Source organism: Haliaeetus leucocephalus, unplaced genomic scaffold (genome assembly GCF_000737465.1).
Source record: "Haliaeetus leucocephalus isolate CR32 unplaced genomic scaffold, Haliaeetus_leucocephalus-4.0 Scaffold0, whole genome shotgun sequence".
NCBI lineage: Eukaryota > Metazoa > Chordata > Aves > Accipitriformes > Accipitridae > Haliaeetus > Haliaeetus leucocephalus.
The window spans coordinates 29,852,153-29,862,697 of record NW_010972436.1 but is presented as its reverse complement, the minus strand read 5'-3'; the positions used below and the strand labels follow the sequence as shown (position 1 = coordinate 29,862,697).

The 10,545-nt window shown below is 50.1% G+C and overlaps 1 protein-coding gene across 1 annotated transcript in view; it reads left to right on the top strand.

Annotated features, from left to right (window-relative positions):
* The first annotated feature begins 227 nt into the window (after nucleotides 1-227).
* Nucleotides 228-10,545, top strand: part of LOC104829322 (zinc finger protein 850-like) — a 24,945-nt gene continuing 14,627 nt past the window's right edge. The window contains exons 1-5 of the mRNA XM_010563485.1: nucleotides 228-254; nucleotides 476-602; nucleotides 1,062-1,169; nucleotides 1,706-1,819; nucleotides 3,977-4,879. Of these exons, the coding sequence (XP_010561787.1) occupies nucleotides 228-254; nucleotides 476-602; nucleotides 1,062-1,169; nucleotides 1,706-1,819; nucleotides 3,977-4,879 (1,279 nt within the window). The remainder of the gene's footprint in view (nucleotides 255-475; nucleotides 603-1,061; nucleotides 1,170-1,705; nucleotides 1,820-3,976; nucleotides 4,880-10,545) is intronic.

The following is a 10,545-nucleotide window of genomic DNA, read 5'->3' as shown; positions in this document are numbered from 1 at the left end:
GCGGCCGCTTTCTGAGCTACGTTACGCCTGGCAGCCATCTCCCGTGAGGCCCGAAGCGTTGGGTGAACGGCTTAGCTTCCATCGCCTAAGCATCAAGCAGGGAGTGGTGGCTTATGTATATATATGTTTAGGTTCAGTCCTATCTCGCTGCGAAAGGACAGGTTGTTGCATTTTTACGAGAAACGGTAGGTTCTTCCCCACACCAAGGTCTGCAAACTGCCTGCGTGATGGGATTGGGCTTTGCGCAGGGGGAGGTAAGAGTATTGTGGAGTTCACACTTTGTTCTCCGGGAATTAGCAGAGCTCTTGCAGAGCCGAGTCCTTACTCCCTTTGTGTCACAAGGATGCCCCCAGGCAGGAATTTTTTTTTTTTTTCCTCCTTTCAGTACTTGATGTGCCAGCAGCAGTAATAAATAGAAACAAGGATGTTTCCTGAGGATGTTTCATGGCTCCAGGTGTCACTTTTGTGATTGCAGGCCCCGGTTGCATTCGAAAGCAGCGCCGCTTACTTTTCTGCTCAGGAGTGGGAGAACCTGGAGGAATGGCAGAGGGAGCTGTACAAAAACGTGCTCAGAGGGAAGAATGAATCTCTGATCTCTCTGGGTAAATATCACTGTTTCAATCAGTTATTGGCGCTTCTGGACTAGCTCCATTTTGGGGACGTTTTCCCACACCTGGGAAGCAGATTTGTAGAATCACGGAGAAGTCAGTGCCTGTTGCTGAGGGCAGTGCAGAGCACAGCACACGTCACATCCAGTCTTGCTCTCTCCCAGTGCTCACTGGGTGTGGGTGCTGGCTGCAGTCACCTCCCTGTCACGGCCTGCTCCCTGCGGTGCCCGGTGCCAGCACAGCCCACAGGCCCCTTCCCTCGGGCCCGTGGGGTTTTTCCCCACTGGGGTAGGGTTGGCTGCCAGAGGCGGAAGCTGCCATCTCCCGGTGGGCCGTGCAGAGGGCTCCCCATGCTGCCAAGCGGTGTGTTGTGGCCAATGGAGCTGGTTTCGTGGACACAGTAGGCATTTTGATGCAGCGCGGAAACCTTAATATCTCTCTGTTCCTCAACAGATTATGTGATCTCCAAACCTGACTTCCTGTCCCAGCTTCAGAGAGGAGAAGCGCCCTGCAATGGGGACAAGGCGGCTTCGAGAGAGATTCCAACAGAATCAAGTGCAGGCAAGAGACAAATTACAGCTTTATTCTCAGGCGTAATATTTGCATGTTGTTGTTACCAGATGGAGAATGTCACAAGGTGATAGTCCTGACTTGCTATGAAGGGAACTTCTCACATCTCAGGAGGAGCGGGTTCAGGGGGAGTAACAGTGTTAGAAAAAATTGTGATGGGTTTGATCTTTCTCATTAGCAGAGCCTCTGCTGTTTAGACTTGATGCGAGCAACCAGGACAGCAGAGAAGGAGCGCAGGAAGTCCTGGAGGGAAGCACAATGCTGGCTGAACCTGGACCTGGTGAGCACTGTTCTGAAAGGGTGTGCTTGGACACAGGGACAGGGAGGACACTCTCCTGAAACAGGGGGTAAGGGAGGAACCACCTCTCTTGCAGGGCAGAGTAAAGCTCCCAGAATTAGGAATGGGAGATGCTGGAGAGAGGTTCTATGTGAAAGCAGGGTAGCTGGGAGCAAACCTTCTGGGCACAGTGAGGGAAGAGCCGAGCAGTGCTGTGATATCCAGTAAAGAAGTTTCCTCTTTACCTTAGCAGACTACAGCATTCCGGAGCCCAGCTTTGCAGGCGTTGTGAAGCAAGAGGAAGAGCCATGCGTGGAGGAGGAGGGAGCCACGGAGGATGCAGAGTTTACCGAGCTCAGTGTGGGTGAGTTCCGAGCAATCCCAGAGTGCACTGTGCAGCTGGAGATGTGGGGAGTCCATGACCTTCCTGCTGTGGGACAGAGCGTGCTGAGACATGGGGACTGCGGAGAGGCAGGCGGGGCATTGGGGAAAGAGCAAGAGCCATGCTGACATTAGGGAAGTGGGCAGAAAGCATATGGACAGTTTTACTAGTAGGAAGATTAAAGTGCCGGGTAGACAAAACACTGCGTGTGAGGAGACAGGCATCCCTGAAATAAATCAAACAGAGTACACGGAATCATTAGGAATGAAGTCAAGAACAGTTCTCAAGGTCTTCTTCAAAGACAGTGTTATGTCAAAGTATCTGGGGAACTGAGTGAAGTTCTGCTCACTCAGTCTTGAAAGGAATGCGGCAGTCAGGGATGTGGTCTGGAGATAACAGCGAGGTGGGAAGCTTCCATATCGGGAGAGACTGAACGCGGTAGGGCTCCTCAGCCTGAGGAAGGCATGGTGGAGAGGGGAAGACAACATGGGGCTGTGCCTGGGTGAGCTGTTCGCAGCAGGAGCTGAAGGAACGAACCTTTGCTCTTTCTCGCTGCTCAAGATCCAGGGAGCACCCAGTGAAATGAGTGGGCATTTGCTTTAAACCAAGCAGGGCAAACTCGGTCATCGTACCTGTGCAACCTGTAGAACCTACTGCCACAGGGCACAGCAAGGGCTGAAAGCAAAGCGGGCTTAGAAGGGGTTTGGGCAAATTCCCAGATGGAATGTCACCTCTGGCTCCCATCTTGCTGCAGGGAGGCCATCCCCAGCGTTCAGCAAGGCCATGGCTGATGCAGAGCTCGGCTCTTCCCTCTAGCCCTTGGGCTTCTCAGCCCCTGGCCCAGAACACTCGGCTCCCTTTTGTGGGTCCTGTCTTATGTCCTCCAGAGCACATCTGCTGCTCTTCTGCTGGAATTTCTTCTGCTTGGTGGCTGCATCCTCAGAAGAGGGAGCTGTGCTCCTGAGCAGTGCCCCGATGGCTACCTAGGGGCCAAGGAGGTCACCGGTGAGCTGGGATGGCTCTGTTATTCCCAATAATAATGTAATATTTACTTGATTATTTGACTGCTCCCACCTCACCAGTCACTTCCTCACCCTCAGTCTGGGTCTCTGTTTATTCTCCTTGGGCCATATCAGAGGTGTCAGTGGGGTTTGCTCAGTTTTTTGATGGCATTTGCCCTGCTGTGACTAAATCTTAGATGCTTTTTCTCATGCCCATTGTGTCATGTTGTCACCTCTCTGCTGTCAGTCATTGCACAGCACTAGTGAACCAGGGAGTGACACCCTTCAGGCAGGAGGCTGATCCCTGCTTAGATTTTGCCCTCACTCTGTCAGCAGCTTTCAAAATGGTTGTCTGTTGGCAGTTTCCATCCTTGACCTTTGGTGGGTTTTCCACCAATGGGTCATATTCATACCCAGGTCAATGAAAATTAAATGTTCAGGTAGGAATGAGAGTAAAGAGAAAGTTTGAGACAGGTTTAGTGTGAATAGAAAACCCCAGGCACCTAGCTCAGAGATGAAGAGCAATGAACCCTCAAAGAAAATGTACTTTTACTGCCTCTGTGAGGACTACAGAGGAGGCTTCCTCATTACATATGTATTCTGAGCAGTAGCAGGCATGTCTCGAGTCAAAACCAGCCAGTGTTTGTGTGTGCCCTTTCAAGAAGAGGGCTATACAGGTGGGTCACCATGTCCTGGGAGTGGAGGGAAGGTGGTTCTCGGGGAATGAGCTGGTGCTCTCAGAAGAGTGAGAAATACCAAGTCATTGGTGTGGGGAGGGAGGTCTGTGAGGGGGTCCATGAGATCTTAGCACTTAGGAGGAGGAGGACAGCTGGAGGTGATTTTGGAAACTGCTGAACTCTACTATCTTGGAAGGCAGCACTTCCCTCTGCCCCCGCCCTCACGCCTTCTCACACTCGCTGCTCAGCCAGCTGGAAGGGAAGCATTCCTGTGCTTTTCACTTGTATTCTCTCTTTCGGTCTTTCAGCTGGCTGTTGTTCTATAAGCACAGCTGCCTTTCACGCTCCTTGTGTAAGACAGGCCTGTTTGATTCACGGGGTGGGGGGGGTGGACACGGGTGAGATTTCAGAAGTATCTTGTGTCTCACACCAGTGAATGTCCCCTTTGTTGTTCTTGTCAGTTCCAGCACATGAGGTGATAACCTTCAAAATAGAGCAGCTGGACTCTGAGGAATGCCCCCAAAGCTCAGAGTCCCCTGCAACTTTATCCAGTGAGTCGGAGGAGCTGCTTTTCCAGGGTCCCAGCCAGGTGCTGCCCTTTGGTAGTCAGTACAGCTCTCCTGTGCAGCAGGGAAACCAGAGCATGAGCAGTCTGGTGCCATCCACTCCAGCAGAAGAGGGTCTTGGTGAAAGCAGTGCTGTCACCTCCTATGGGCAAAACTGTCCCAACAAAAGACCTCACTCGTGTGCTGCATGTGGGAAGGGCTTCTGTCTGAAGAAGATGCTGACAACTCGCCAGGATTGCCACAGCACACAGTGCAGTGGTGAGCACACTGGAGATGAGGAGGACTTCCTCCCTCAGCAGCACCAGCAGACCCACATGGAAGACGGCACCCACATGGGAGATGGCACCCACATGGGAGATGGGACCCACATGGCCACAGAGAGATGCAAGCAGAACCAAAATGCAAAAGCCCATGCCAGCATCCCAGCCATGGACAAAGTGCACGACAATCCCAGGCACACAAAAAGCATCAACGACAACAGCAGCTGCAAACCAGCTCAGAGCAGCCACCCGCGGGGGAGGCCTTACAAGTGCAACAAGTGTCAGGAGTGTTTCTCCCAAAAGAAAATCCTCATCATCCACCAGCGTACACACTTGAGCCGGAGCAGAGAGGTCCTTTGGTGCTCATACTGTGGGAAGACCTTCAGCCACCCCTCCAATCTGATCCGGCATCAGAGGATCCACACGGGGGAGAGGCCATACCAATGCAACGAGTGCCTAAAGCGCTTCACCCAGAAGCAGCACCTGCTCCAGCATGAGAAGATCCACCTGCGTGATAAGAGCTGCGTGGTCACGCAGAGTGTGAGGAAGGCACCTCTACACAGCTTCTAGGCTGTGCAGGCTCACGCAGCCCTACAGCCCCTGGAGATGTTAGGAAAGGAGAAAAGAGAGTCTCTGCTGCTCAGTGTTAAAGGGTCTCTGACAATTTACCCCAAAGATCTAAGCAAAGTAGAATTAGGATTCACCTTGGCACCAGTGCCCTTTTAGTCGTGGTGGTGATGGTATGCCACAGTACCTCATAGTATGCCCCAAAATCTCTCCAGAATAAAACTGGTTTGGGCCTCTCCAAGTTTGAGTCAGTTGTTTGAACTGGTTCCAGCAAGGTTGAGTTTTTTGAAGCTTTTCTTCACCTGGAGTTTCCCTGGCTGCTCCCTTTGACAAAATTCTGCTGTTCTCAATTTCATGGGCAAGTTTGAGTTGCACGTTCACAAAAGACTCCTGGCAACTGAACACGTGCACAGGGTGAGGCCTCGCTGACAGCTTGCATGGATGTCCCCTTTGCCAAGGAGGGGCAGCCAGTCAGTTCCCAGCTCTCCCCATGCCTTGGCACAGGCCAAATGACATTTTCATTGCTGCTTCTGCTCAGGAAGCTAGCTGGAAAAGATAGGTTCAGTTCCTTCTCTAGGGCTTGAAATCGGATTTAGTTTGCTGTAAATGACGATGATAGGGCCAAGTTCTGCTCGGAGTTCTTCTGATGTGCACTGAGACACACTCTACTGGACACTCTGGGTTTGCACTGCAGTAACTGAGGGGAATTTGCTCCATTGTCTGTCACCTCTGAGCACACCCAAAGGAGGTGGCGTCACCCAAACCCCTTCTCATACCTCTACGATACTCCCAGTGGAACTGAGTGGGGAAACCACTTGCAAGCCAGAGGTGGGGCACACCTGTACTCCCAGGCTGAAGTGAGCATTCAGAAAACTTTCTGCTGACTGCCTGTACATTAACACTTCTTTTCTTTGTATTTCATCATTGCCTTCCATCTCCCTCTCCTCCTGGTAGCTTGGGGTACAGATGGTTTTTGTTCTTGGGGATCAGCTTTCATCATATCCCAAACCATTATGAAAAAATTCTCAGCATCTGAAATGTGTTTAGCAAATTGCCCAAATACATAGTGCAACTTCAGGGATGGCATCGCTGCTTGACCTGTTTTAAACCTGCTGCTCATTTCCTTCACCACTGATCGGACTTTAGAAACCTGTCTGTTTCTTCCTGGTCCCAAAGTGTCTGCCAAGGGGAGGGTGCAGGTGGCTGGCTCATCCCCTCAGACACAGAGATGTTCCTCTGGCTCCAGCTGGCTGCTGTGGCAGATATTTTAGTCTGGAAACTCCTTTAGCCAAGGAGTGAGGTCTCTTTCCATGTTCATTGTCGCCCGCCCTGCCAGGAGAGCGTAAGATGGGAGTGTTCCTGTGCCTGCTTTGGCCCAGCCAGCAAGGCCAGCTCAGGGCTCTGGGGTCTTTAAGCTAATTTGATTCTTGCCCTGAGCAGATTGGGGAGAGCCTGTGTGAACCTCTCTAAACCCATGCTGTGGGAGCTGGCACAGAGCCACACTTCCCAAAGCGTCTCCAACCACTGCAGGTGTTTGCCTGGTGATCAATTGTCTGCCACCTTTTCTTGTCCTAGTGTCTTTGATTTCATGGCTCCTGACATGTCTGAGTAGGTATGTGTGTGGTGATCCTCTCTCTGTGCACATAATTTTTTTTTTTTTTTTTCCTTCTACAAATAAATCTATTTTGTCACTTCTTGGTGTTTGGTAGCCACTTGCTACCATAAAGCAGTGAACATGGACCGGTTTTTTCTCCACTATTTGACATGCTGAAGGAGAGTCCCAATAAGCAGGTAAACTAATCAGTTCTCCAGTGGTTTCCTACTGACTCCGGTTAAACTGCTTTTTTTTTTTTTTTTTTTTTTTTTTTTTTTTTTTAGTACTTTTATTACTTAGACTGTGAGCCTTCAAGGCAGGGAACTTGTTTCTATCTGTCTGTAAAATGCCAGTTAAGTTTGCAGCAGTAGATACTTGATTTTTAATAACAATAACATTAAACTTGAGTGGATTAAAGCTGTGAAGTTCTCAATACTTTTTTTTTCTTTTTTTTTTTTTTAAATCATTTTACCTGCTGATAAATGGCAGTTTGTAGTATCAAACCTTACTGATGGAGGGAGAAAAGTCTACCTTGAATCGGAAAAAAGAGTGGGGTTTCGTTGTTTTTTCTTTTTTCAATATTGCGGTGGAACTTGAGCAGGAGAATTGTTTTCCATGTGTCTATCTACGGGACCTGAATGGTAAGAGTATCTAAAAATAGGATGTAAATAAGCTCACTATACAATTCTCATCCTGCAGGCAGATCACATCAATCCTGCCACCAGCAAAAAGTTTTCAGCAACTGCCACGATGCAGTCGTTATCAGTTTAGCCCAGCTGAGTCCAGGAAGAGCAGGATGTATTCTGGGATAAAGATGCTGCCGCATAAAGCAGCAGAGGGGCAATTGTCACCGATTCCTCTGTGACCAGAACGTCCTGAATCTTAGTTAGAATCACTTCGGCAGCACTCCTAGGTTATTCTACAACCAACCAACTACAGGTGCCTTTTCTGGGCTGTTTCTGTGTCTTACAAAAGAACAACTTAACAAGAAACATCAAAGTCCTGCCTTGTTGCCATCTCTCCTCCCTGTTGCACTATTGTCATCTATCTTCTAGTGCTGACCTCCTACCATGTCATTATTATTAGACATTTTAAACCTTAGTTAAAGAAAATGAAGAAGCTGCCTGACATCTGCTGTTGTGCTCACATCTGAGAGGTGTCTTTGTAACTGCAACTGTAAAAGAATTGGCATTTGGATAGTGAAAAGATGGGTGTTTCAGACGTGTGTGAGCTGGGGAGGGTTATGCCATCCCAACAGCACTCTCCTGTTTTCAACTGGGAGATTTTATATGTTAACCACTGTGAGCATCAGAAGCACTTGATGTGCTCCATGTTTCATCATTTCTTGACACTGCCTTTGACAATACAGATGAAGCAGTATTTTGCAGTGAGTCATAGTTTCCCTGTTTTAGCCCAGCTCCCCTGTATTTCAGAGACAAATATGTATATTTATAATAAATCTTGGAGCTATTTTGAGATTTGTGCTGCTTAAATGGCAAAAATTCAACCCTGAATCCAAGAAGAAATGTCAAGAGACATAGAAATGCAGTGCTTTTCCAAGACCAAGAGAAAGAAGAGAGTGATGCTTACAGGAAAGAGCAGGGGAAGGCCAGAGAAGATGTGGTGATGCAGAGGGAGGGAGTTTTGGGGGAGCGCAAGGTCTCCTACACCCACCTTCAGATGCATCATGGAGTCTCTGCATCTTCTATGAACAAGCACTGAGCGTTTATCGTCCTTGGGTAGCACTTCTCAGCGTGGAACTTTTTCCTGACCTTCTGTTACTTGGGCTGCTATAGCTTAGGCTGGAGTAGGACAGCAGCCTCCACTACAAAGCCAGATATCTAAGTTGAGATATTCTTCACAAAAGAAGGCAAAGTCATGCACAGAAAAACAGGAAAAAAATAAACTGACCCAGGTGCATCCAGGACAGCAACGTCTTACTGGATTCTCAAGTTCTGGCAAACGCAAACTATTTTGCTTAAAAGCAGCTCAATCTTTTGTTTGTTCATTTTGCAAGTACTTTCTGTTGTTAGAGCAACTCCCTGTTTTTTATTGCTTTATGACTTCAGATTTTTGTTTATAAAAGCCTCTCTGTGTCTTGCCACATAGAGGTGGGAATTCTTTGCATCCCATGGAATGCTGCATTTCGGAGAGGTATGCTGGCTCTCCCGTGTCCAGCTCCTTACGTAAGGATTAAACTCAAGACAAGAAGGACACATGTAAGTACAGAGAAGCCCTATCATCCTCTGGCAGCCTGGCTCTCCCCACAGGTCTGTCCCTCACCGAGAGGACCAGAACCATGTGCATGTCACAATAGGTGTCACCTAGCACTGTTGTCAGGTTCTTAAGCCTCTTTCTGTCCCTTCCTGGGGTGGGTCTGAACCTTTCCAAACGCTGGAGGGGAAGTCTTCTGCCCCAGCCACTCTTACATGGTCCCACGGGGCACACAACTGTTGTGACAAGCTGAGAGGCCCAGCATATCTCAGATGAATGTCCCCAGGAGGAGTATGAGCCCACCAACCTCTCATGGCCCAGAAGTAGGTCCTCATCACCGTGGGGTGGGACACCCAGGCAAGATTTAAAGAAGGCAGGTAAGAGCAGTGCGTTGTACTGCAGGTCAAACGACTGATTCCTGCTACCAGAGGAGGCTACAAAGAGCTGACATAACTCCGCACCATCCTGAGACCTACCTGTAGTAAGAATGTGCTCATCAGCTACGTAGGTAATGTTAGCAAGCGAACTTTTAACTTTGGAGTTTTGATCACCTCTTATGGTAAGGGAGGTCCTGTTTTGCATAGCTGATGGCCAGACAGTTTAGCAAACTTAGCAAATTAGGAGGATAAGGTGAGGTGGTGATTCCAAGCAGACTGTGGGTCATACAGCAGCTGTCAGTCATAGAGGCAAGGCCTGGGGGTGTCACCCGACCTAACTGAAGTTGCCTCTGTGGGGATGCCTGCAGTGGAGATCCCAGATGCTTTTGGAAGACCTGAATTTGCTGAAATCCCCTGTGGTGGGTGTACCCTGTGCACAAGATCCAATAAAAGCTTCCAAGCACTTCAGCTTTGTGTTTGTTTGTACAACGTACCTGAGATAAGTTCCTCCTGATGCTTGTCCAGACAAGGAGAGCCAAGGGGCTGCTGCAACCCCAGATGGGGCCATTAGGAGGGTTACCTCCCCTGGGAGCTCCCCTTCAGCAAGTCGACGGAGCAGGAGCGGGGCTGTGCAGGCAGCCTCCTGCAAAACACAGTCCAGGGCTGAGCTGGACTGCACGGCTGCCACACCACCCCATCCCAGGGCCATGGTGGCACCTGGAGCTGTGCTGAGATGAACCAGAGACCCTGCGCTGCACCCCAGCATGGTGGGCAAGGATGGGCCTTAGGCTCAGAGGGGATCCCAAGTCTCCATGGCTCTGAGAGGAGCCCAAATCCTCATGGCTCTGAGGGGATCCCGAATCCTCGTGACTATGAGAAGACCCTGCATCCTTCATGGCTTGAGGAAACCCTGCACCCTCATGGCTCTGAGAGGACACAAAATCCTGATGGCTCTGAGGGGATCCTGCACCCTGACAGCTCTGCAGTGAACTGATCCCTCATGGCTATGAGAGGATACCACACTCTTCACAGCTCTGAGGGGATCCTGAGCCCCCATAGGTCTGAGGAGACACTGGACCCTCACGACTCTGGGAGGGACCTCAAGCCCCCGCAGCTCTAAAGAGACCCTGTGTCCCTCCCAGATCTGAGGGGACCCTGCACACTCATGGCTCTGAAAGGATCTTGAGTCCTTACAGCTCTGTGGGGAACTGACCCCTCATGGCTCTGAGGGGACTCCGGTCCTTCAGAGCTCTGAGGGGATCCTGACCCCCCACGGCTTTGAGAGGATCCCGCTCCCTCAGGGCTCTGAGAGGACCTTGTGTCCCTCAGCTCTGAGGACATCCTGATCCCTCACAGCTCTGAGGAGATGCTGGTCCCTCCTGGCTCTGAGAGGATCCCCCGTCCCTCATGGCTCTGAGAGGAACCCGGTCCCTCCCGCCTCCGCGGCGCCGC